Source organism: Amborella trichopoda, chromosome 7 (genome assembly GCF_054954075.1).
Source record: "Amborella trichopoda isolate Santa Cruz 75 chromosome 7, AtrichopodaSantaCruz75HAP2 v2.0, whole genome shotgun sequence".
Taxonomy (NCBI): domain Eukaryota; kingdom Viridiplantae; phylum Streptophyta; class Magnoliopsida; order Amborellales; family Amborellaceae; genus Amborella; species Amborella trichopoda.
The window spans coordinates 42,326,321-42,353,511 of NC_142342.1; the positions used below are offsets into that span (position 1 = coordinate 42,326,321).

Sequence of the window (27,191 nt, forward strand, 5' to 3'; positions counted from 1 at the left end):
GAGAATAGCGAATAAAGAGAAGTGCATTTGTGATATGAACCTCACCATTAAAAACTTAGTTCAGGACCAAGTGAACATTGGCATATTTGTTGAGGATAAGGGCAGCTGACTTCTTAAATCCCCTCAACTCCCTATAATAGTGAGACCCAAGTCTCATCTTCCCTTTCCACTTCTCTCTCTCTCTCTCTACAATTGTTTCTCTCTCTTAATTGGTTTTGTGGAGGACAGAGGGTGAGGGGGAGGTGGTTGTCGTTTGAATAGAGGTGGAAGAGGTAGCTAAATTTAGGGGTTTGTAGTAAGTTAGCGGGGCAGGGGATAGAGAGAAGGAGAAGAAATGGGAGTAGAGGAGGCAAAGGCGATGGGTGGAGATGTGGCAGAGGAGAAGACTGTGATTCCTCGAACTAATGAGACTCCACCTGTTCCGGCTCCTCAAGACGATTCAAAGGCTCTTGCTGTCGTTGAAAGTAACTCTCTCTCTCTCTCTAGCGTTGATTGGCCTTCTTGGGCCTTTGTTTCTGGGCTTTGCTGAAAATCTCTCCCTCTCTCTCTCTCTCCATGGTTCTCTCGTTTTGATTGGCCTTCTTGGGCCTTTATTTCTGGGCTTTGCTGGAAATCTCTCCCTCTCTCTCTCTCCCTGGTTCTCTAGTTTTGATTGGCCTTCTTGGGCCTTTATTTCTGGGCTTCATGGTTCTCTACTGTTGATTGAGCTTCTCGGATTTATATTTCTATGCTTTTTTTCTCTCTCTCTGGTTCGCTAGTGCCGATTGGCCTTCTTGGGCCTTTATTTCTAGGCCTTGTTAGAACTCTCTCTGTTTTCATGGTTATCTAGTTTTAGTTTGGTCTAATTAGGCCTTAAATCTGGGCTCTTTCTCTCTCTCTAGGTTTAGTTTGGTCCAATCGGGTCTCTAAGTCTGGGCCCTTTTCTGATCTCTCTCTTTCAAGTTTCCGACCACAATATCTCTGCTTTATTACGAGTTTATCTGCGAAATATGGTTCTATGGTCTTACTTTGGCCATATTTAGGAATTGTATCCTTCCTCTTATCTTCAATCTGGACTTAAATTGGCCTTTTTACGACTTCCTCTTGTCTTTATTTGGGCCCATTATTTCTCAAGTTTCAACCTTCTCTCTCTTCCACCTCTAATCTTAATTTTAACTTTTTTTGGGCCTTCATTTCCTAACCTTTTGGGGACTCTCTTTCTCTACGATTTTTTTCCCTCTATGGTTTCTAGCCTTCATATTTTGGCCTTATTGGGCCCTTATCGCTGGGCCTTCTTAGGAGTCTCTCTCTCTCTCTCTCTCTCTCTCTCAATTTTGATCACGCGGGACCACGATCTCTCAACCTTCTTTGCTGAATTCACCTGATTTGTGTAAAGTACCATTTGATTTTACCAAAACACGGATATTTCACTTTTTTATTCCTGGAATATTACTAATTTTTCTGCTATTCTAAGAGATATTAAATATGCTTCTTTTTACTCTTGATGAAATTTATCTTATAGTTATTATTCCTTTTTAATTATTTTATTGAATTCAGTTTGTTTTAAACTTGTTCCCTTTTTATATTTACTGAACCCATGGCTTATGAGGTCCCCAATTTCTTTTCCTTATTATAAATTTCGAAAACATTCTTAGAAGGGGGGTAATTGTTTTTTTTCCTATATTTTTTTTGTCATATAATCTCTTAATTTTTCGTTTTGTTCGGCATTTAAAATAAAAATCGTTACAGAGGTTGCAGATCCTGTTCCCTCTTTGGACGTGGAGAAAAGCATAGGAGGATCCATTGACAGAGGTTTATACTAATCCCTTGAATTTATTCTCTCTCGTCATCAAATCCTTGAAATTTAATTGCTCTCTCTTCTCTGTCTCTAACTAATCCCGGGAAATTACTCCTTTTCTCTCGATACATATATTCAGATGCGGTTCTTGCAAAGGTTGAGAGTGAGAAGAGAATGTCTCTTATAAGGGCATGGGAAGAAAGCGAGAAAACAAAAGCTGAGAACAAGTAAGATTTCATTCCATCCTTTTTGATGCTTCTCACTCTATGTGTGTGTGTGAGAGAGTCATTCAATCCTTTTTAGAGAGAGAGAAAGAGAGGGGGGTCCACATGAGAGACATGTGGGGACACATTCACGTGTCTAGAGAGAGAAAGAGAGAGCTTATGATCGATAAAATACCGGAAGGAAAATACCATGGTTTTGAAACTTGTGCGAGTTACTCGGCCTTGCTAGCAACAATTTTTATAAAGTATATTTATATTTAGGGTATTGATCCCCACACCCATTTGTACCCATTTGTGTAGGACATCAAAAGATCACCATTAAATATTTGTGTAATATTTGTGTAGGACATCAAAGGATCACCATTAAATTTGGCACTGATGTTTAAAAAAAAGTCAAGTCCCACTACGATAATTGTGGTCCTTTGGGGTCCTACCCAGATGCGTGTGGGAGGATCTCATGGTGTCATTACTCTTATATTTATATGTCACATTTAAGTTACATAAGTCGTCAAGTGTCGCTGGTTATCGCTTATGCGTGAGATTTGGCAGATATCGTGGGTAGAACATCCCGTTTTTTATAAAAACTTGTCACATTTTTTACTTATGAGAAACTTTAAATAAAAACTTGTCACTTTTTTTACTTCACAGAAACTTTTAAAAAATCAAGGCTTAAACGTCCCACGGCATAACCAAAACACCGTTGACTAACTTGTCACTTTTTCTACTTCACATAAACTTCAAAAAAATTGAGGCCCAAACGTCCCACGGCATAATCAACACACCATTGATTAGACTTGTCACTGTTTTTACTTCATAGAAACTTTAAAAAAATCGAGGCCCAACGTTCCACGGCACACCATTGGCTATTTGATGTTATAAAAGTTCGCACTTAATTTACATATTATATGTTTTTCTTCATTTTCTTTTTTTAAAAAATGCACACTAGACATGGGCGATTTACTCGGACTTATCAAATGTGAAATCAGGTGTCTGGAGGTGTGCCGTTAAGATTGCTTGAATTAGAGATATTTTTCATTTGGCTGGAGGTTTGCCTATAATAAAGCTCGAATTCGAGAAATTTTCTGTAGGACTTTGAGTAGAGAAACCAGGCACTCCCTATTTAGTATTTGTGAATTTTGTGTACAAAAGTTGACGATCTCATTATGTACAATCCACATAGTAAAATATTGACTCAATGGGCCTTATATTTGGTGCTTTAAACTAGGATTGATTCATTTTATGTCCATGGATAGGTGTTACAAGAAGCTTTCGTCCATAGGGTCTTGGGAAAATTCGAAAAAGGCAGCTGTTGAAGCCGAACTGAGAAAGATCGAGGTTTATTTTCTGCACTATTACCTTATGTGGCTTTTCTGACCTCCTCATTCTTTGTTTTTTTTTTCCCATTAATTTTACTTGCTATTTCATAGCTTGCATCTATAGAGACTGGTACTATGCATGCTTGATCATAGTATATTAACCACTGTTTGGGAACTGGGGGTGTCCGACTCGGACTCGGACTCGTCCAAGCTCGGCAAGATGCCGAGTCCGCGATATAAATCATGGGAGCTGATTCACCAATATATGATTGTTAACTTGTTTAGCTCTCGGCCTAGTCTCCACCAGACTCAGCTAAATCAAGTTGCTTGAATCGGACTCCAGACCCTAGTGAATACCCAACCAGGTCCTTGCTTTAAAACGCTAATCATAATCCATCCACTTTGGAATGGATTTCTGATTGACCAAACCATACATTGATGCTTTGTGTATGATACATATCATCTTAGCTCTCCATCTCCAAGACAGAGATATCTGCCGGGACAATAATGAGTCAATGATATGAGCTATGTTGATAATGGTGCTGTGATCCATTTTGACTGTCCATTTTGGGAATGGGAGTTTAATAAATGACTTATCTTACAATATGGTTCCTTTTATCCTAGTATAGTTTCTAATCTTTAACCAGAATTGCATATCCATGTGTCAAATTATGAATATATGTATCTAAATGAAGGACACAGGTGTCCAAAGTTAGAGATGCGTGTCCAGACTTGACACAAGCGTGATGAAGTTTGGCAGACCACGTGTCACATGTTTGTCCCAAAGGGTTTCAACTCATATATGGTGACCCATTTGAGATGTGTTGGGTTATGTGTTTGACATGTCAGCATGTGATATGTCCACACTTGACACATACGAAGCCTGCCCAACACGGTTGTCTTCTTAGTTAGAGAAGAACCCTTTCAAGTTCCAAGACAGGGAAAAGACTGTCATTCATTAGTTAATGGCCTTTGTTTTGACCCCCTCATTTCAAAATTCATGGATATTGATCAATTGGAACAACGAGAAAGGCTACAAATGGCTCATGCCAATCACTAATGAAGAAGGTTATCCATTTGGAGCCTACCCTTTAATTTAATCCATGCATCGAGGATCAAGACTTTCTAATGACAAAACTCTTTATGTCCTTCACTAGAGTCATCCTAATTTTCTAGTTTTATATTAGAGATAGATAGTTGGGATGAAGATTAGCTCCGAAGAATGTGATAAAATGGTGGCTGGATCCAAATGAATATGGACAAGGAAAATAAAGGAAAAACAAGGATGCAAGAAAAAAAAATCAAATTTCTTTTAGTTTTTGTTCATGGGCTGCCATATTCTACATGAGTCGCTGTATCATTTATATACGAGTCGCAGGAGGAGAGCGGGCTATAAGTTGTGAAGTAGTAAACAGCTGGAGGTGTCAGTTAAATATTTTCATCCATCTGGATTTTATAAAAAATGGACTGAATAGAGAAAATTGTCCGTGGACATATAAATCTGTAGAGGGATGAAGTTCTCCACATGTAATGGTGGAAGCGACCAATTTATAACACCTGGAAGTGATTTTCTGAGGCCTGTTTACTACTAATTGGCTTATTGTCCTGCACTTTGTCCTTGTTACTCCTGCGTTTGCGAATTTGGTAATCTATAAACGACAACTGTTTTTAATGTTCTCTTGCATCACTTTATTTATTTTTCTAGATCATTTGAATCTCAATATTGGTTCATCATATTCCTTGGTGTTGAGATTTCAAGCCAATTTTCTATTAGCAGGTAAATTAGGAAAATCTGTAGCAAAACATACATTAGTCATTGTCATTCCCCCCCATTGTTGCTTCAAAACACGATTAAAATTTTAGATCGATGCCATGGGCTTTGAATTGGTGTCCAATACCCTGCTATTGAGCAAAGCATGAGTTACTCATAGTTTTTCTGACTGCTTTCACAAATGAACAACTTGAGATTGCAAGTTAAAGGGATCAAAAAGAGGGCTCATGACTACTACTTAATTTGCCATTGGTGTAACAGCCCCCTGTTACATTGTTCAATCAGTGTTCAATTGTGGGTGGTACTATACGAATTAAAATACCTTGTGAGGTCTTTTTTCTTATATTTGTAAAAGAAGGGCCAGGAGTAATATTTTCACTAGTTGCCCATTTGTCGAATTGTGCCAAACGGTAACACATTCTCACGCAGTCAGTGAGAAAATAGATCTCGACCTCTTCCCAGGTGAAGTGTAACAAATGAAAGCCCTCTCTATATTTTGCAAGGGCCCTGAAATTACAGAATGCAAGTTTGGTGGAGAAAAACTTGGTGCGCATAACAATGCTTTCCATGATCGCCGGCCCACATATCAAGGACTCTTGTAATGGAAACTTCAGTGGGCAAGTCTAGAAAGTTTTTTACTCTTTCTGAAGTTGAGAAAGGTTGAGATTGAGGGTTGATTTTGAGGGTGTTGTTAAGTGTTACATGGCTGAATGGTCGTGTCTACAAGTGTCAAAGGTGTCTAGTATTTTGGCCTAAAAAGTTGATCCGGCTAGGCACGTCTCTATAACTATTATTTATAAAATAGAATTATTGTATCTTTGAATATATGTAATGTAATTTCACATTGTATATCACGTAAGAAGTACATTGGAAGGTAGTAAAGCATAGGACGGTAGGTAATGATGGCTCAAGTTTAGACTAAGTGTATTTGTGACGCCCCACCTTGGCTGGTCTTCCTAGTCGACACTTCAGCATGTGTCGATACTTGAGAATGCAATGGCATATATAAAGCAATGGCTTACTGTCATATACTTTACCACCTCCACATCCACTTCTCATGTGGTACAAATGGAGGAATTATATTATGTGTACTAAAATATTATAATATTTGGTTTGTAAATAATAATTGTACGGATGTGTCTAGCCATATCACCTTTTAGATTGAAGCACTAGAGTCCTCGACACTTGGAGGCATTGACATTGTGTTAATATCCATGAAACACTCGTTCAAACCCTAGAATGAGCCCCTTGATAGTTTTTAACTATTTTTAGATGCTTAGGTGTCTTGAAGTGTCAATACATGTTAAAGTATAACCATGTGCGACAGGTGCTACCAGGCAATAAAAGTATGTGATGGTAACATTGGTACCATACTATATACTGAAGAACCATTTAGGCATTCGCTTTTTTGGCATTAGGTATAAACCTCCCTTATAGTTGCCTTGGAACTTGTGGACTGTCAGCTTGGCTTACCACTATTCATGGATTCAACTTCATTGCAATAGAAACTCACTTATTTAGAAAAAGTCGTCGATAGTGGGGGTTTTGTTGATAGTGACAAAAGGAAAGGAAAAAGCTATCTTACGCCATCGACACAAAATGTGGATATTGTTCCAGGAGTTTTATGTCCAATTTGAGTGCTTATTGTCATGTTTGCCCATAAAGGTAGGTAAACATAAGGCTACGATGTGGCTAGAATGATGTCCTAATGGGCCTTTAGTAATTGTCAGTCTTATTTTTTAAAATTTCCCCAACTCTTTTTCTAAACAAATTCTCTTAAGAAAGACTAAGACTTTGTTGGTGAAAAGGGCGAAGTTCATAATTTTTTATTACCAAAATGGGTGAGAATACGTCCGGCGGTCAAAGCTCTACCTTTGTTACAAACTTCTACAAATAGCAACTAATAAAAATGCCGCCTCTAGCCCTGGTTCTACAAGACGAATGAAAATACCTACTTTCTCTTCATTCGTATTGCCCCATTGTGCAAGAGGATGGATGTTACGCCATCAATTGATTAGCCTTTCAAGGTTTGTTTTGGAAGGAAAAGTCTACAATAATATCATTTTCCTTTAGTATGAGGAGGTCACATTTAACCTGGGCTGTTGGATGTGAAATTAGGTGGCTTGGGGTGTCCCATTGACTAGGTTCAAAGTTCAAAAGAAAATTTTTTGAACTTTGTGACACGCCCCAAGTTGTCAGATTTCACATCTGACTGCTATAGATGATTGTGGCCTCATTGTACCACCTTAAATGGTCTTTATAGTAGACAATCCCTTTTGGAACTCAGCGAAGAAGTGTAAGAAAATGGGATTATATACTGGAAGACTGTTTACCTTTGGTACAAGGAGGTCATAATCACCCATAGCTGTCAGATGTGAAATCTGACAGTCTAGGGTGTGTCACAAAGTTTGAAAAATTTTCTTTTGGACTTTGAGCCTGATCAATGGTACAACCCTTGCCGCCTGATTTCACATCCAACAGCTAAGGTTGATTGTGACCTCCTTGTATTAAAGGTAAATAATCTTGTTGTATTTTTTCCATCAAGGCATTGATGTCTAAATTGATTAAAGGCTAACACTATCGTGTACGGGACCGATCTATATATGGGGGTTAAAATAATCGAATAAAAGCACAAATATCTTTTAAAATGCAACAGCTTAATGTTGTCATTGTTTGAGATATTGGACGTAACGAACTTTATAACAAATATAATGGTTGTGCCATTCTTTATTTACTAATATATTCAAGAAATAGTCAACTTTTTTGTTTTTCATGGGAAATTTTTTAAGAAGAGATAGATATACTGGGGTTTTATGGTCCTTTTGTTTCAAATAGTGAAGAAAGTGCTATATTGGCTTTCATGCCAATAACTGAAGAATAATCCTCAAAATGGTCCAATATTTCGCTATACCAGTTTTGACTTTATAGGGTACACTCTGGCACATAGTAGTCGGCAGGGCCCAATCTGTTAATATTGAGAAATATAACCAATCTTGTAGCCCTTTTGGATATTGAATGGAAATGGGCAACTGAAAATAAAGCGTCCATCAGAACAATGCGTGCATCAGAATAGGAAGAAAAGCATCTACCTCAGATAATATCTGTTGGGGTGGCATTTTAGGTAATGCTAGTTTTGTGGTTGAATGGAATCTATGGATACCACTCACGAATGCCATGTGTGTTGGTGCAGTAAAAAACGGACATGGGTTTGTCTGTTGGATGAATTGAAAAATACAAGCTTTCACCTCACCTGCAACAAGTCGCATTTTGTCAGAGCTCTGTCAATGCGGATTTTACCAATATGCAAGCTGCAGCCAAACTGGCTCTAGATTTTTTTCTTTTTTTATGACTTGCATTATTTACTGATAGAGGCTAGAAAAATATGAACTTTCACCGGAAAGGTTCAGTAAAAAGAAAATCAATCACTCATGCCTAGTGATGCATTATCAATGGTTCCTCTATGTTAGGAAAAGTTGGAAAGACAGAAAGCAGAGTATGCTGAGAAAATGAAGAACAAAATTGCTCTAATCCACAAGGAGGCTGAGGAGAAGAGAGCCATGACTGAAGCAAAACGTGGTGAAGAATTGCTCAAGGCCGAGGAGACAGCCGCGAAGTATAGGGCCACCGGCCTTGCCCCAAAGAAGCTAATAGGCTGTTTTGGTGGTTAGAAAAGCCCTCTTTCTTTTTACATTTGCTTATTTTTTTTTCTCTTTTACCCATCGTTTGTGCTTAAAGCATGTTGATTTGATCTGGCGTTCTTTTGGGGGTTTTATGTTAATTTTTCCAGTGGTGTGTCCATGTATGTAGGTATGTATGTGTGTATTTTATGTATTTATATTTGTTGTACAATTAAGGGGTGTATGTCCAGGTCTCCTACTTAATTGCATAGGACCAACATGTGTTTATGATTTACAAGAATTTGTTATTGAAGCAAATCTTTGTGTGTGCAAACATATACACGTGTGTTATTGAGAGACAGATAATGCACTTGAATGTGACCTTGAGTACGAGATCTACCTCTTTTTGTATCTTAGGATTCTAGATTTTAACATATGAGGGTTTATGGTCTTATTAAGAGTATGAATTTTAATAAAGCAGAATGGTAGATCAGGATTAGTGTAGCGGATTTTAATTAGTTGGAAAGAAGTTTTGATGATAATGATTCAAGATTTTAAGGTGGCGTGATAAAAGGGGGATGTATGACTCTTAAGAAGGGTTTTTAAATGTTTAATTTGTTAGGGGAAAGTAGTGGAAATGTTTAAAACAATGATTCATACACTAGGTATCCATTGATCCCCTCGAAACAAAAGTTTTGAATGCTTTAATTGTGGATCGATTACAGGAAAATTTTATTGTACATCTCTAGACAAGTCAGTCTACACGGTACTTGGGATCTGAAGCATACCTTTAAGTCACCCCAAACTCTTTTTCACTTTAGATCCGTGATTTTGCAGCTCAAAAAGAATTTCAAATTTGATGGTGTATGAAAACTAAAACGACAAGACCAAAAGAACAGGAGAGGATGGATTATTTTGAAGGACCAAATTCCATTCTCTTTCTGGTTTTGCATCGTGGTCGAGATTATTGACCGATAAATTTTGAAAACATAACCCATGTCTAAGTTGGATTTTCTGAAAACATAACCCATGTCTAAGTTGGATTTTAGGATGAAACCGCCTTTGAACATGTAGCGTCGACACGTTAAAACCCTATGCTAAATAAAAAAAGTACTTGTTAGAGATGGATATAAGAAGTTCATTTATTGGAGATGATTGTTTTAATTATTAATCAACAAAATAATTTTTAAGCCCTTCCTGTTTTCAAATGTAGCATTTATTATTGAAATATGGGATTGAGAGAGGGGGATGTCCTATTCTGAGATAACATGAACACATTCCAATGCCATGTTGGAACAGGAAAGATGATTATCATACTCTTAGGTTGCCAATTTTTTTCAATGGGAAATGAGGGAAGTGCCTTTTTGGTTGATCTAACCACTATAATAAAATAAATAAAGGAATAAGAATTAGAAAAATGCGAAATATCCTCATTTAGTATGGTATTACAGCTCAAATTTGAAATCAAGATTAGATACACCTAAAAAACAACCAACTGCAATCGTTTTTTAAGCTTTTTGAAGGTTCAAAGTGGACTCCTAGTCTTGGACATTTTGTCATCTATCCTTATTTGAAGGTTACATCTCTTTATCTATTAATGAGAATGTGACCTTCCCACATTCCATCCGAAACACCGTAATACCAGCTTCATTATGGAAATATTTTCAATCAGCCATATCTATACTACTTTTAAAAAGATTTTTTTGACTTTTTTTAATAATGAGTAAATATTTATTAAATCACAAATATTCCCTTCCAATAGGCTAGTCTTAATGTAGTTTTTATATTTGTAAGGGCATCTTCTTCTTGTAAAAAATTTTTAAGTATGAAATTTTGAGTTCACTCTGTGTATGGGTTTTAGAAGTTTGCAACCTTAAACAATCCAATTAACCCGTAGCTCCAAATTTTATCATAACATGTAATTTTAGTTTAAAACATTCTTAAGATTATATGAAAATCTATTTTCATATGTAATTATAAAATTTTATACTCTAAAAATGTTTAAAATCAAGTAGATATATAAATATATGAAAATATTGAAAATGGACGATCTAGATAATGTGGTGCAAGATGCATTATTTTTGGGACTCAAAATCTTTTTCTTTTGTCATATTCATACATCTCAATATTCAGATTATCAATTAGAAGGTTTTTTAATATTAAAACAACATTTTTTGATGGACTTTTTAGGTGCATCTATAATTCCACATTTTAAGGTTGCAACCTTATATGAACTTTTTCCATATATAGGGAAAGTTTAAAGTGAGAGCATTTACCTTTGGTACAAGGTTGTTACATTAATCTTGACCATTAGATGTGAAATTGAGTAGCTACAATTATTCTATTGACCAAGCTCAAACTTCAAAAGAAATTTTCTCAAACTTTGTGAAACATCCAAGCTATCAAATTCCACATCAGATGGTTGTAAGTAATTGTGACTGTCTTGTATGAATGGTAAATGATATATATATATATATATATATATATGGGCAATGATATCATGCAACCATTGTATGGTAATATGATGCAACAATGTTAAAAAACCATTTTATAGCCATTTGTTTGATCCAAATTTTGAAATATACACTCTTTTCATTCTAATGAACAATCACAAAAAAATAAAAAATTGAAAACACAATCTAGGAAGTATTTTTTTAGCCCAATTAACATAGGCCGTTCATTTTGGTGAGATACTGAGATCTAGGCTTTAGAAGGATTTTTTCATTTCCAATTTTTTTGGATGATTTTATTATCATTAGATGAACAATATTAAAAAAGAAAAAAATGATTTTGAGTTTATAAAGGCTAAGATCTTGAAATTCACAAAATGAATGATTTAGATTCGTTTTTTGAGATGACTCATTTGGACCATATATAGGGTTAAAATTGAACTTTTTTTTTTTTGGGTATTTATTATTGAGATGAAGAGAGTGTGTGTGTAAAATTTGAGTTCATTCAAATACCACAAACATTGTTTTTTAGAAGTGTCGTTGCATTATACTATAATACAACCATTGCATTGGATCATTGCTCTCTCTCTCTCTCGCTCTCTCTCTATCTCTCTCTCTCTTTATATATATATATATATATATATATATATTGTTTTGTTTGCAATTGTTCATTAGAATGAAAAGAGTGTATATTTTTTTGCGATTGTTCATTAGAATGAAGAGAGTGTATATTTCAAAATTTGGATCAAACAAATGGCCATAACATGGTTTTTGAAGCTTGTTGCATCATATTACGATACAATCATTTCTCATATATATATATAATGTCCAAATTATATTAAGTATAATGTTAAATTACTCCATGGTGTGAGCACGCTAACATAACCCTTTAAATTTTTTTTATTAAAATACTCATAAAAGTTGAACTATTTGTTGTTTTACCCATTTGTTACCATTCTAACTCATGATCATGTTTTTTTATTTATGAACATTTTAAATAAACCAAAAGATATGAGTAGAATGTTAAATAGTTCATTGTCTATGGGTATTAAGTAAATTTTCCCTAATTTTTATTTATATGAAAATTAAAATATTAAAATCTAATATCCAATTAATAGCTTTCACTCATATTTCAAAGTTCTTACATGCTGCTTTTCATTTACTTTTATCTAAGTAACATTTCTTTTTCTTTTTTTTGGATAATTTAGTGGAGAAGACATGCCCTATCCGCTTTTTTAGCTAGATAAAGAGTTAGATTTTTTAAAGTGTTAATAAAGTGGTATTAGTGGTAGAAATGAAAACCGTAATGTGGTGACTAAGTCTAGGGTGGCTATGCCCCAGCCCCTTCCCTAAGTAAGTAACATTAAACTATAAGTTTCTAAATTGCTATCAAATTACAAAATTAAAGTACCAAACCTTAGTATCTAATCTAATTTTTAAAGCTTTAGATAGTATCCAATTTTGATAGCTTTAACTCACATATCCGCCATCAATTCCTTGCTTTTCATTCGGTTTAGTGAGACATTTCTTTTCAAATATGAATTACTAATTTTTCTTTGAGTAAGGTCTGTATAAGTCTCTAATCGGATAGAGACTGAACCTTTCCCTTGCCCCAACTTAACCAATTCATTGGTTAGGACTAGGGAGTCGCACTAATTTAGGTAGACCTTATTTTTTGAAAAATAAAGAAATAAATACATTTATTAGAGATAATTATTACTAGAATAAGAAATTCTACAAGGTTATTTATGACACTATTCTCGTGATCATGTGTTTCTTTATGGGAATTTTGAAATTAAATAAAATAAAGTACATACAATGTTAAATAGTTCATCTGATATAGATATTTTAATAAGTTTTTCCTAAAAAAAAAACAAAAAATTGTATAATAAGACCATTTATAATTGATACATAGAAGTCACGATTAATCTTTGATCATTAGATGTATAATTGGATCATTATCAATGTCAAAGTTTTTTTTTCAACTAATTGAGGTAAGTTATACAAATTTTAATCTATAATTATGCTTTATTAAGAGTCATATACTTTTAGTAAACTTTTGCTCATTTATCACTTTTTTCGAGTTCCAATACAGTGTGTTGCTTATGGGAAACCCCTTAGCATACGCAGCTATTGTAGGTTGATGATTCATAATAAGTTTTAGTAATATTTTATGTTAAGAAAAAATGAGATAGTATGATTAAGTGAGTACATTGATTTCATTAACGTGGCTCAAAGTTCAAAAGAAATTATCCCGATGGAAAATGGAATTGTCATACCTTACATTACTTTGTTATAAGCAGGTGTAAATGGTCTCCTAATATACAATCTCAAAATAAGAACATGGAAAATACTATATGAAACAAAGTAGAAAATCCGCCAGAAAATTTTACTTGAACGCTGAAATCCGCTTTCAATTGATCGAACCTTACATTGTTGCATTTAATGCGGATGATCATGCATGTGCATGTTCACTCTAAATGATGCGATCTACATGTGCGTGCATGTGAATGACGTATATGATGTTGGCATGCAGCAATCATCCTAACGAAACTTTCCCGAAACACGGAAGCCTTTGGCGATTCCGAAAACGAAACGTTAGCGAAATTTAAAAGGTCTGCTATGGTGTTAATTATTGGAAAAATTGCTAAAACCCACCTATTTTACACTCTGCCGAAACTCTTTTTTTTAGCAAAAAAAAAAAAAATGGTGTTTTTTAACTAATACTCCTACGCAAAGAGTTTATTTATTTTGGACGAAAATACCTTTATCTCATATAACAAATTATTTTCGTCAGAGTGACCAGTCTGATATTTTTAACAAGTTATGGTGGCGGTCTTACGATTATTTTTTTTGCTGAAATGGACGGTCTGGCATTTTGAAGTTAGGGTATGATATTTTGAAGCTGCAATTCTGCATTTTAGAGGGGTAGTTCGGCTTTTTGAAGTGCATCAGACTAAAAAGTTTGCCGTTGTACAAATGCGGTTTGGAGTCTACCGTTATACAAAAGCGGTTCGAGGTTTTCATTATTGAGACCCGGAAATGATTTGTCATATGAAGAAATATATATTTTTCTAATAAAAAATAATAATTATAAAAGATAATTTTTGAAAAAAATAAATGAAAAACGTTCTGGGTAGCGATAGAGTCGCCAAAAAAATATATTTTTTAAGGTTTTTTTTTAGCAATTTGTTTTTTTGTTAATTATTCACATGCTCTGACGACGCATATGTTGACAAAGGGTATTATTGTCCACTTTTGTCCCCTAAGGGGAGAGGCCGTCATGTCGACGTGCAATCGACGTTTCAATGTTGCCAAAGGAAATTTATGAATTTGACGCAATTTTGATGGGGATGTGACGGCGTGAGTGACAGAAACACGTCGCTCAGCATGGCGTGGAGATCTACTTGAAAGATATCGTCATCCTTCGGGATTATACTATGAAATTGTCTCATCAGGGAAACAGTGGATTTGGAGACGAAATTTTGGAACTCACTTCACACCTAAGATAAAATTATCCTTATATCCTTGTATAATTCCCATAATACCTATTTGGGTCTGGTTTGTATAAGGTTGCAATCTTAAACGATCAAAGTAATGTACACTTCTATATTTTGTTATAACAAATAATTTTGTGTTAAATTTTTTTTACGATGTCTTGGTAATTCATTTTCATCTTTAATCATAAAATTTTAAATTCTAAAAAAGGTTCAAATCAAGTAGATCTATAAACATGTAAGAATCTTGAAAATAGAAGATCTAGATAATGTGTTGCAAAATGTACTGTTTTTAGGACAAAAAATCTTTCTCTTCTTTTTTTTTTTCCACATATTTTTGATATCTCGATGTCGAGATGATCAATTAGAGAGTTTCAAACATTTAAATAGCCTTATTCCATGAATTTTTTGGGTGCACTTTAATTTTACATTTTAGGGTTGTGACCTTATACAAATAATTGTCTTACTGTAATTCCTCTTAGTTTTTAAAAATTATATACATTTATTTTATGGTTTTTTATTCCTATTTAGATAATCCAATGTCGTGATCTTGTGAATATAGATATTGGAAATTTGAAGTCATACGGTAACCTTGTAATTTTAGACATCAGAAATTCAAAGTCATAATTTGGTGACTTAGATTTTCAACATCATAAGTGTGGGTAAAATAGGAATAAAAAGAATGTAACAAGAAATGGGATACATGCGCAATAATTGAGGGGATATTAGTGATTATGTAATTACATAGGATATATGGGAAATTTCCTCTAAAACCAATGGATGAATATCATGAGAAAATTAGTTTTGGGTATTGAGTTTGAAAATATTTAAATTATTAGATAGTCTCATTAATCATATGTTTAGGAGCATAAAAATGGAAAGGGACCTTTTCTATTTATATTTAAGGTTATTCAAGGGCGCATCCCAAAATTTAGGCTACGAAGATTTTACGCCAAATAAGGTTTGTATATATACTTTTTTCTCTTTATTTCCTGTGAATAAGTGGGGAGGTTTGGGGTTACACTCCCGCGGGAGCACATAATCGCTTGGCATAAAATGGGGAGAGAGAGTTACTGAGAGGGGCATGCGAGTGTACGGAGGCTTAATGTTTGTGGACCACTAACACTTTACGGACTATAAGGGTTTGGGGTTACACTCCCGCGGGAGCACATAATCGCTTGGCATAAAATGGGGAGAGAGAGAGTTACTGAGAGGGGCATGCGAGTGTACGGAGACTTTAATGTTTGTGGACCACTAACACTTTACGGACTATAAGGGTTTGGGGTTACACTCCCGCGGGAGCACATAATCGCTTGGCATAAAATGGGGAGAGAGAGAGTTACTGAGAGGGGCATGCGAGTGTACGGAGACTTAATGTTTGTGGACCACTAACACTTTACGGACTATAAGGGTTGAAAGAGAGAGCATGACGCACCGCTTTTTCTGGACGTGAACGTGTCATTTCTTAGATTTATACTACGTGCTTGCGGTCACAGGAACAACCTGTGTATCTACTCCCTCGGTCAAATACCCACCTAGGAGGTTTCCTTGTCAATATGAAAATTTGTGAAACACCTAATAATCACTAGATTATTATTTAAAGTGTGTGGTTTGTATAAAGTTGAGGCCCTAAACAATCAAAGTAAGGCTTACTTGTAATAGTATTGAAGGATGTGGTTTAACTGCTAAAAGTCTTTTTGATGGTTTGAAAATTTATTTTACTCTCTAATTATAAATTAAAGTTTTAAAAAGTGTGCATATCAAACACATCTTTGAACAGTTGAAAATTTTGAAAAATGACCGTCTAAATAAAAACTTACAAGATGCACTATGTCCAACAATTTGAAGTTTTTTTTCTTTTTCGTGAAATCTATGTATCTCAAGGTTGAGATGATGGGATCTCAAGAATTTTCGGCATCGAAATAACTTCGAATGAATTTTAGAGGTGAGCCTTAGCTTGATTGTTTAGAGCCTCAACTTTATATAAATTTTTTTTTTTTTTTTTTTTTTTTTTGCACTTGGATGTTACCCTCCAAAAATCAAAATGGTATTTATTCAAACTTGAGACATTATTTTATTCAAGTATATAGAAAGAATTAATTGAGGTTCGTCTATTGTTGAAAAAGCTACATCCTAAAGTTTTTGTCCTAGAGCTGCTCCTGGATTGGGTTTGAACCAATGTAATAAATGCATAGTATACTTCAATATGAGTATAAAATCTTTTTCCCAATTAGTTTTATGCGAATGGGTGCAAGGCTAAGGAGTCAAAATGGTGGGCAGGATGCCACAACCCGATGCTTTGAATTCCACCGTGGGCTTATAACCAGAACGTGATGCTTATATCCACAACAACGTGATGCTTTGAATTTTATTCTGGGCTTATGGCGTTGTTGTAGGGTCTCATGCTGCTACTTTATCACCCAAGGAAAATTTTAGTAGAAGAGGACTTACTAAGGGCATGTTTGGTATGCATGAAAAATATTTTTGCTTGAAAAAATTATTTTATGTTATTACATATGAAAGAATTTTCAGACCAATTGAATGCTTAAAAAAAATGTACTGAGTTTAATTAGTGTAAAAAAAACTCCCAGACCTAATCACATGATGAAGTTTTTTCACATAAAAATACTTCTTAAAAAGTGCCATTAGAGAGTGCAGAGATGCTCTAAGAGCCCTCTCGGTTATATGCTTGACCTTTTTAGAAATTAAGGACCCGGTGGGTTAAAGAGAGGGACTTTTTAGTCATTTACATGGAGAGGCAAACAGCGAGGCTGATTGCCTCTGACGTCCTTGCCAAGGAGATCGATTTCGAGACAATTTTGTACGTTAGATTTTGAGTAATGGAGTTTTCAAAAAATTTGGCCGCTCTCGGTCCCATACAGCATGTTTTTCTCATGTACACGATTGTTTCTTTATTTTTCAATGAAGAGTCAGACATTTAAAGAAAAAAAAAAAAAAATGATGTTTCTACCGGCACGTAAATCTTCAATCTTGGGAAGGGGCTGGGGTCGTGGTGGTAGCACCCCGACACCCTTATTACGTTGTTGTAATTTTCATTCCTACTAATACCACCCCACTAACATTTTAAACAAACAAACTCTTAAACTAATTGAAAAAAAAGACACGGGCCCATATTTTCCACTGAATTTCCCAAAAAATTGAAATAAAACACTTCAGCAGAGCATGTAAATCTTCGGAAGCAAGGGCAGGCTACACTAATCATGCTAATATCGTTTCTAATCAACTTTGGCTCCCCTCCCTACACTCTCTCGTCACCTTGAATTCTACTAGACCAGATCAAAGGCGCTCTGCCCCAAGCCTGGTCCAAGGTCCAAGGCCCTCGACTAGGTCCATGGCAAGCCAAGTATAGCTAGGTCCTCAAGCCGAAGCGGTCCAACCATATAAGTTTTTCCATGCGGACTGCCTGGCCCATTGCCAGCCTTTAATTTGTAGAGGGAACAACTCAACATAAGAAGCACTTCTAATGAACGAACTCATATATTAGTTCACTTGTAGAATAACTTCATGCATCGAAACGGGGTCGTGGTAGCACCCCTGTATCCTAATCACCACCACGTTGTAATTTCCATTCCCAACTACATCGTCTCACTAACACCATAAAAAAAACTAACTTCTAATCAATTTAAAAAAATAGGTATAGGCCATTCTTCCCCACTAAATTACCCATACAAAAAAAAAAAAAAATGTGCTTATCAAAAGCTTGTCAGCCACAAAGGAGCTCAAAATACATAACTTTTCCTTTCCATTATCACAGAAAAGCCAAAATGTCTTATGTTACAAATAATGTCCATATCGAACAAAATCAAAATATTTACCATCTATCTTCACCTTTAACCCCTTCCTTTACCTGCTTCCATGGCTTTACATAAAACCCAGCCAAAAACCCCACAAATTACTCAAAAAAGTAGCCAAAAATCCCACAAATTACCCAAAAAAGTAAAACATGCATTATATGTGTAATAATAAGCACTACAAATTCAAATATCCTACCCCAAAAAACTTTTGACAAAAGGACAAAAACTAGGTGACCAAAATGCCCCTTCATGGCCATAAAAAACACTTCCTAATCACTCAACAAAACGACCCCTGCTTCTAACATAAGCCCTAACACTGAAGAGACCCACATAAAATACCAAGTTACCCTTGAGGAACCAAAAAGGCTAGGGAATTTCAAAACAAAGGGTGTTGGCAAACAAGATAACAAAAAAAAGAAAGAAAACAAAAATGACACTACTGGGACCAAACGTATGGCTCTAAAAAGTCAGGGGTATTTTTAAGCATAATGATAAAAGCAAGGTCATTTTAATTACAGCACATCACCCCTAAACAGTCAAAACTCGGACTTTATATCGTTCCAAGGCAACATCTGAGGGTTCGACCGCGAGTTAAAACCACCGAAGTTTGGCGACTCGGCCATGGCCTGGGAAAAATCCAGCAATATTTCGGTCCCCAACAAGGCCGTAAATGACGCACCAGTCACTTCCAATTCGCTCGAGCTAGCCGAGTCCTCTGCCTTAAAATCACCCGAATCCAATCCACCACCGTCGATCTCAGTCGAGTCCAAATCTGCACCGTTCATCTCACCCGAATCCATTTGAAAGCCCTTCACCTCGCTCGAGTCCAAACACCCGCCACTCATCTCGACAGAACCAAAACGGGAAGCATCAACTTCGCCGGAATCGGGGACTTGGCCGTTAAGTTCCACAGAATCTGACACTCGGACATTGAATTCGCAGGAATCCGACCCATGGGGCCTCTTCGTGGATGAGGTCGCCGGAGAGAGGTCGTCGTACTTGCCGGAAAATTGCCGGAACGATTCCCCGACGCCAGAATACCAGATTTTGAGGAAGTGGTCAGAAACCGCCTTTCGACTCTGGTGGTTTTGGAAGAGGCTGTTTTGGTTCTGGTTCTGGTATTGGTTTTGGAGGGAGAGGCGGGCCTCGGCATCACACCTGGCGTTTTCCCACTGGGCCATGTGGCGGGTGGACGTTGTCATGGAAGGAATGGGTCCCATTAGCGGTGATGACGTGGCGGGTGATGTGGACGACTCAAGGAGGGGCCCACAGAGGGAGAGGCGCTTCTTGAGGTGAGTGTTCCAAAAGTTTTTGATCTCGTTATCGGTGCGTCCAGGGAGCTGAGAGGCTATGGAGGACCACCTGATTATTAATTTCATTTATTAATAATCATAATCTGATTTATTTATTATTAATACATTTTTTAGATTGTAATTAATACAATTTTTAGCAATAACTAGAGAGAGAGAAGTAATGCATGAATCTAGAGAGAAATGTCAACCCAAGAGTTATTAGATGACCTCAAATAGTTTGAATAAAGCTCTAAATTGAAAGACAATAGTCTTAGTCGATTGGATAAATTGGATGAGTTCCATTAGAATTACCCCAATAGTAGTGTATGCGCATAAATTAAAAATAAAAACAACGGTTAAACATAAAAAAAAGAGTGAAGATCAAACTAACTAAAAATAACACCAAGTGAAATGAAAAAAAATATAAAGCAGAGATTTAAAAATGGTTATTTTATAGTAAGAGCTCTAAAAAAATCAAATCCCAAACCAATCTGATAATTTTTTAGAGATCTGTGCTAAATTTAATGGTGATCTCTTGGACCCTATATACATGGGTGTGAGAAAGTCTCATAAGATCATTATTAATAAAAAAATACAAAAGGATAAAAAATGTAAACATAAGATATAGGACAAAAAACGCTCACATTATCAATAACATCGAAATTACATATAACAAATGCATATTGGTTTTATAATTTAATATTATTTTTACGCTTTTTAATTTTTTAAATTCCCAGGTTTTACTCTACTAGTGAGCTCGAAAGGAGGGAGAAACATAGAATTCTCGTGATTTTTTGATGAAACTAGCTACAGTTTGAAAAAAAAGGAGAGAAAAAATAAGAATAAACACAGAGAGAAAGAGAGGGGGAGTATTTTTGTCCCTCTTTATTGTTGGGGTTTCTACAGTGCTATGCACAAGAAACATTAGAAAAGAAAGTAGTACACTGCGTCGGCAGTTCACTAGCTGGTTGCTGCCAACCTCATTAAACCCTCTCTCTCTCTCTCTCTCTCTCTCTCTCTCTCTTTCTTAACTTCATTAATTGGTGATCTCTCACTTCCTTGTACCTGAAGTCGCTTGTTAACCCTCCCTGTCCCCTCGAGTCGCCTGTGAAATATCAAACTTCTCCACATATATGAATTCAACAACTTGAGTGAAAAGATGTATCCAAGTCATTTAAAACAGTACCAACAAAAAATATCTGAAAAGCCGAAATGTTTATTGACCAGTGATTTAAATTGTTTTAATAAGTGATTTGAAAAACGTAGCGGTGCTTCAGATCGGGTACCCCAAAAGTCGATCCAGATTGGTCAATCGGCCACCTGGACTACTATTTTATTAGGCCAACAAAATAGTGAACCGACAAAAAAACATATGAAAATAAAAAATAGTAAACCGACGAACAATGGTTTGAATCGGCGAATCGACAGTCCAAATTGATGTTTTACTGTAGAGAATCACTGTTTTAAAGTGCAAAGCCTTTAGTTCACTTCTAGACTCGGCAATTTTTCAATATATACACAGAACTAGAACGGGGTGAATGACTCCCGGATGGGATCGGGCAGTGCCGACCCGGCATTTTTAAAATCACTGGTTTTAACCCTAAAAATTTGATGGTTATTTGCTCAGTGCATCTTTTACCATTACAATAATCATGGTAATTAATTATTTCAGTTGTCATTTAACAATGATACATCTCAAGTTCAATTTTTACAATTGAACTACCAAAAAAAAAGAAAGAAAATTAATTACTTCCATGTCAAAAAAATGATTATCAATTATTTATTATTTAGCGGTGTCCATCACGAAGTTATATAAAATTAATGGCAGTTTTAAATATAAGTTTATGTTTTTGAAATGTCATTTTTTACTTATGCACAATAATTTATTGGAAATCATAGCTTTTGCCAAAATAGCTATAAAAAAAAAAAGCTAGAAAAAGAAAGCAGCACCTAGATACATTAATTTTATCTAGAACAGATTATCTGATATAAACTCACGATATATTATTTAAAAAGATATTTAGCGAGGTAAGGAACTATATAAAAGAAAGCAAAGCTACTAGGAATGAAAACCCCTTCAAAGTATAATTTGTTTGTGAAACAAGGTACATTAGAGAACTTATAAGACCAGGTCACACTTGAAATGAGATATTGACTATTAAGAAGGATAATATCAAATAAGAATTTAAGGTTACAAATAAGAAAATATGAAACAAAAAAGGGAACATCCATTGATTCATGTTGGTTGGAACTAAAAACAGATGAGGCTTCTGAAAATAATCCTAGATTAGTAGGATAGTCCACATCTAACTTGTTCAAGTCAGAATATAATGAGACCATTTAGTTTTTGATTAATGATCTTATGAAACCCTCCCACACCCATATGAATAGAACCCCAAATAATCACCATCAAATTTGTCACAGATTTTTAAAAAAGTCAAGTCTCACACTCATGTGATAATTTTTTTTTAGTAATCTATGTCAAATTTAATGGTGCTCCTTTTGGGATCCTACTCATATAAGTGCGAGAGAGTCTCAATATGTCATTTCTCTTATTTTTTATACAAAAAGATCTCAACGAAGTTTAGCCATTAAATGTGAAATCAAGAGGTTTGGAAGATCTCAACGACGTTTAGCCATTAAAATATGAAATCAAGCGGCTTGGGGTACATCCATTTCTTTTTGATACAAAAAGATCACAATGACCATTAGCCATTAAATGTGAAATCAAACGATTTGGGGTATATCGCGGACTGTCTCCAATGTCTAAAAATTTTTCTTTTTTTTTGAAAAGCTGTGCATAGAAGCGACTTCAGTCGGTGATGCATTTGTAATTTGTGTACTAAAAGCGACAGTCTCATTGCATGCAGCCCTTTATATTTGATCTTTTAAGTAAATGAGAGGTTAAATGCTCTTGTACATGTAAAATACTTCATATGTACAATGACTTGCGGAATGAAACCGCTCGATTTTACTATGTGCCATATTTGCTTTGATGTGTGTCACATGGTATCTTATAGGGCATGTTTATAATAATAATAACAATAATAATAATAATCATCATCTTTATAGTCTTTTTTTAACTAACTATTAGGAGTCGACTGATAAAACATGTTTATAATATTGTTATCATGTTTTCGTTCTATCCAAATGTATTTTTCTTGTAGTAAAAATTGAAAAATAAATAAATAAATAAATAAAAAACCACCCAAAATTTATGGTAAAAAGGTAGGTTTTCACCATTATATTTTTTTCAACAAATGGTAAAAATGTAGAAATTAGTTTTGGTAAATTATCAAGTGTTCTTAGCAATTCATCTTTTTCAATCGGATAGAGCCACTCGCACTATGATGGGATAATTCACAATTAGTTTCCACAACTTATTTTTTTTAAAAAAAATTAGCCACCCTCAAATATAGAGAAAAGGCTTCGATAACGATGAATTAAAAAAAAAAAAAAACATCGCTTTTTTTTAGCTTTTGTGTCGTTTGAAAATATGCTAAAGCATTTGCTGCAAAAAAAAAGAAAAAAAAACTCTCAAGGATCATGTGCAGCTCACTAGCACAGGGGAAGGCTCGCACCGCACATGAAGTTGCAGACTGATGCTCAGGCTACACATCTAGGTGTGGGTGGAGAGCTCATGCTGCACATGCAGGTGCACGTAGAGGCCTCGTGCCATGCGTACATTACGCAATGTCAATTTTGGTTGGAATATAGGACTAAAAACTAATAACAAAATAGAAATAATTAGGCAAAATTGTTTCATGCAGGCTATCTCGCAAGCCCGAGCGCCATCTAAACCATCCAACTTAATTGTGCAACATGCCCTTGGAATGTCCACTGTACAATTAAGTTGGACAGGGTAGATGGTGTGAGGGCTTGCAGGCATACCCGTATAGAAGGCATGTCCGATAATAAATAAGTAGTAAAACGAAATACATGATAAATGAGAATGGCCTGGATGTTGGCAGTAGTATTGTCGAGCCCCATGATAGGATCGTTGACTCCATTCCCAACAGAGGTAGGGGTTCAAAATCCCCAGTGACTGACTACTTTTGACTCACCCAAATAAAAAAAAAAACATGATAAATAAATTAATTTACCTATTACTATTAAAAAATATAAAAATAAAAACAAAAATTTAACTTAACCTATTTCCAAGTAGACCATGCAATTGAATGATGGTTTTCTCCTCCTCGGGTGTGAAAGGGCCACGCTTGATATCTGGTCTCAAGTAATTAGTCCAGCGTAAGCGGCAACTCTTTCCACATCTAAGCAACCCTGAAAAAGAAAAAAGAAATTCATAATATTTCAATAGTGATACAATTCTTTGATAAGATGACTCATAATCACCCGAGCAAACCCAAGACATAGAAAAAACTTCTAGATTTGTACAAAACAGGTAAATAGATTGGGTCGTCCAAAATAAAATAGTTCTAACTTAAGAGCGGTTCCAAGAGATTTTTTTTTTTCGGCTTTTTCTTTTTTTGCTATCCTGCCATTTATGCTGGGTTGAATAGGTGACAAAATTGAATAAAATCTTATAGAAATGTATACAATGAGTCCATTTATTTTTTATACAAAGATGTCAAAATCATTAATGGCCGTTGGATGTGAAATCGAATGATGGATGATGCATCATTGGTTGAGCACATAGTCTAAACTAAAAATTTTGAAATGTTATGACACACTTCAATCTATTGGATTTCAAATTAATAATTAAAAATGATTGTGCCTTTTTTATAACAATAATAAATGGTCTAATGTTATATAATCCCAAATCTTACAGGCATAGATAGTTATAAGTATCTCATCAATAATAAATAAAATGTAAATTAAATACATTTAAAAGTTATTATTAATGTAGAACTTCAATTTTGTAAGCCAAGCCAAAAAATGCCGCATGGTCTTTTTCACACATCTTTCATGAGGCCAATATGATAGCTGACACTCTTGCCAAGAAAGCCACACCTTTATCTATTGCCACCATTTGTCATGTAAAACCGCCAAATTTTCTTACCCTTACCCTTCCTTTACTTACTGATGTTTGAACAAGTTCCCGGGTTGTAACACTATGATTTGTACTTACTCTTTTTTTTTCCTATTAATGAAAAACGGGTAGGGGCCTTCTTCCTACTTACCCAAAACAAAAACACAAAAAAAAGATTTTAAGAAATTTGTTTGATTTTAAGTTTCTCCCAAGTAATTTATTTTATTTTCTTTTATTGAACGGTTTTACTAAAAATGAGTAAACAATATAAGAATGTCACTTTTTCATAATCAAAGATTGAATTATAGTCATTTATATTCAAGCATATAATTTCCAAAGTCAACCGAAATTCAGCCCAAACAAAGCCCGAACACAAATAGGGGTGGCAAAAGCCGGGTTAGGGCCGGGCCAGCCTTGGCCTTAGTCAGGACCTAGCCGCGTTAGGGTAGGGGCCAGGTCGGGCAAAAACAAATGAAAAAAACTAAAAAGAAAAAGAAAAAGTTTATATAAGGTTGAAACTTTAAAATGTAGAATTACACATGCATTTAAAAAATCCATCGAATAATGTTGTTTTAATGTTGAAAAACCATCTAATTGATGATATTAACATCGAGAAGTATAAATATGAAAAAAAAAAATGATTTTGAGTCCCAAAAATAGTGTATCTTGCAACACATAATTTTGACCGTCCATTTTCTAGATTTTCATATATTTATAGGTCTACTTGATTTTAATCATTTTTTAATTTTAAAATTTTATAATTAGATATAAAAATATATTTTAAATAATCCTAAGATTTTTTTACACCAAAATTACACATTAAGATAAAATTTGAAGGTGAACCTTAATTGGATTGTTTAAGGTTGCAACGTTATAGAAACCACACCCAAAGAAAAAATAAGAAAAAAAAAAAAAGCCAAGCTAGGCTGGTACTGGCCCTCAAGTCACACAGGCCCGACTCATTGCCAGCCCTTATTTACCAAAATCTTCGCAGTATTGTACTTATTAATATTATTAATTATTTGTGCAAAAACCGAGAGTCTTCCAATTTTAATTCTCAAATAAAAAATTATGAAGGCCAAATTGCACAGCCATCTATACAAAAATGCATCGAAATTTCGTCATTGTTGATTAGCCGATTTTCACTGAAAATATGCCGAAATTTTGGTCATCATTTCTTTAAGTTGCTTCCCATTGAAAACTGTTTCCTTTTAATTTACAGCTTGAGAATAGACATTTATTATTATTAATTTAAAAAAATATGGAAGCTATTTTTGCCAAGAAGTTATAACACACTTGGCAATATTTTTTTGACAAAATATTTGTTTCCCAATATTATTTCAAATTTAAGAAGGAAATTATTTATATTAGGGTGCTAATAGTAATTTAAAATTTCATTGTCAAGAAATCTAGGTTCAATTTCTAAGAGAGAATATGCATTATAAATTATAGAACTCAAATCCAACAAATTTATATAGTTTTTAATTAAAATGTAAAAAGAAAGTTTTTAGACAAAATCCAGATAGAGAAGATAGGTTTTTCGGGAGTTTAGGGGAAAGCTTGAGAGAGAGACAGAGAGAGAGAGAGAGGTTTATGAACTCTGAAACAAATAGCTGTCCAGAACCATGAAGCTTTCTTTTAAGAGAGAGAAACCACGGAGGTTTTTTTAGAGAGAGAAACCATGATGTATTTCTTTTCGTGGGAGAAATAATCTTAAGTTCTCAGAAGCAAATGAAACCCTAATGTTCAGATTCTTCATAACTTCAGATAAAACATCACGCATTTTTTTTTTTGCTGTGAGCTTCAATCTCTCTCTCTAAAAGACAAGAGTCAAGGCCACTAAAAGAGGTACACCAGATTCAACCCCAAAATGAAACAAATGAAAGCATATCTCTCTAATTTTTCAATCGTCCGAGCATCTAAAAAAAAAAATTGGCAGAGAGATATAAGTGTAGACAGAGAAACAGGGATGAACAAGGGTTAGTGAGAGAGATAGAGTGAAACCTGCAAGTTTGGGGAGTGAGCGCCAGCTTCCATGGCCGTGAGTGTTTATGTATTGAACAAGGATTTGGTCTTCTTCAGGGGTCCATGGCCCCTTTTTCAGCCCCTGCTTATCACAACAAGGGGCTCGTCCCATTTTCTCTCTCCCTCTCTCTCTCTCTCTCTCTAACCTTCTCTCTCTTCTACCCTGAGTTCAAACGAGAGAGAGAAAACAAAAGCAAAGCGTGAGGAAGAAGTCTTGTGAGTGGCCTTTAATACTACTGCACCTTTGTTCAGTACCGTGAAAAAGATGTAGAGAGAGAAAGAGGGAGATGCACCTACATGTGTCATGATTTTAGAGAGAGAGAGAGGGTCAAACCTCCACTAAACAATGAAACTCATTACTTTGATAGTTTAGAGAGAGAGAGAGAGAACACATGTGTAGCGTAGAGAGAGAACGGA

The 27,191-nt window shown here is 35.1% G+C and overlaps 2 protein-coding genes across 3 annotated transcripts; one reads left to right on the top strand and one right to left on the bottom strand.

The window, feature by feature from the left end:
• The first annotated feature begins 228 nt into the window (after positions 1-228).
• LOC18423055 (remorin 1.4) lies at positions 229-9,041 on the top strand. 2 transcript variants are annotated; one of them, XM_088871465.1, is made up of 5 exons: positions 229-464; positions 1,729-1,791; positions 1,917-2,004; positions 3,255-3,336; positions 8,279-9,041. In XM_088871465.1, exons 1-5 carry the CDS (start codon positions 335-337, stop codon positions 8,279-8,281), a joined length of 366 nt encoding a protein of 121 aa, XP_088727591.1. In that variant the 5' UTR covers positions 229-334; the 3' UTR covers positions 8,282-9,041. The 2 variants fall into 2 exon arrangements, with proteins under 2 accessions (XP_088727591.1, XP_006827693.1); XM_006827630.4 differs by having other exon boundaries at positions 8,556-9,041.
• Positions 9,042-18,398: 9,357 nt separating this feature from the next.
• On the bottom strand, positions 18,399-26,976 carry LOC18422905 (transcription factor MYB17). Its single transcript, XM_011626930.3, has 3 exons — positions 26,754-26,976; positions 23,911-24,040; positions 18,399-19,829 (listed from the first exon to the last, which is right to left on the bottom strand). Exons 1-3 carry the CDS (start codon positions 26,884-26,886, stop codon positions 19,004-19,006), a joined length of 1,089 nt encoding a protein of 362 aa, XP_011625232.1. The 5' UTR covers positions 26,887-26,976; the 3' UTR covers positions 18,399-19,003.
• Positions 26,977-27,191: the final 215 nt, after the last annotated feature.

Excerpts from the sequence above, each read along its gene's own strand:
- LOC18423055 (XM_006827630.4), top strand. The coding sequence starts at position 335 with ATGGGAGTAGAGGAGGCAAAGGCGATGGGTGGAGATGTGGCAGAGGAG. Across the intron at positions 2,005-3,254 it reads AAAACAAAAGCTGAGAACAA|GTGTTACAAGAAGCTTTCGT; the intron begins GTAAGATTTCAT and ends GTCCATGGATAG. Across the intron at positions 3,337-8,555 it reads CCGAACTGAGAAAGATCGAG|GAAAAGTTGGAAAGACAGAA; the intron begins GTTTATTTTCTG and ends CCTCTATGTTAG.
- LOC18422905 (XM_011626930.3), bottom strand. The coding sequence starts at position 26,886 with ATGGGACGAGCCCCTTGTTGTGATAAGCAGGGGCTGAAAAAGGGGCCA. Across the intron at positions 24,041-26,753 it reads CTCACTCCCCAAACTTGCAG|GGTTGCTTAGATGTGGAAAG; the intron begins GTTTCACTCTAT and ends TTTCTTTTTCAG. Across the intron at positions 19,830-23,910 it reads CATGGTCTACTTGGAAATAG|GTGGTCCTCCATAGCCTCTC; the intron begins GTTAAGTTAAAT and ends ATTAATAATCAG.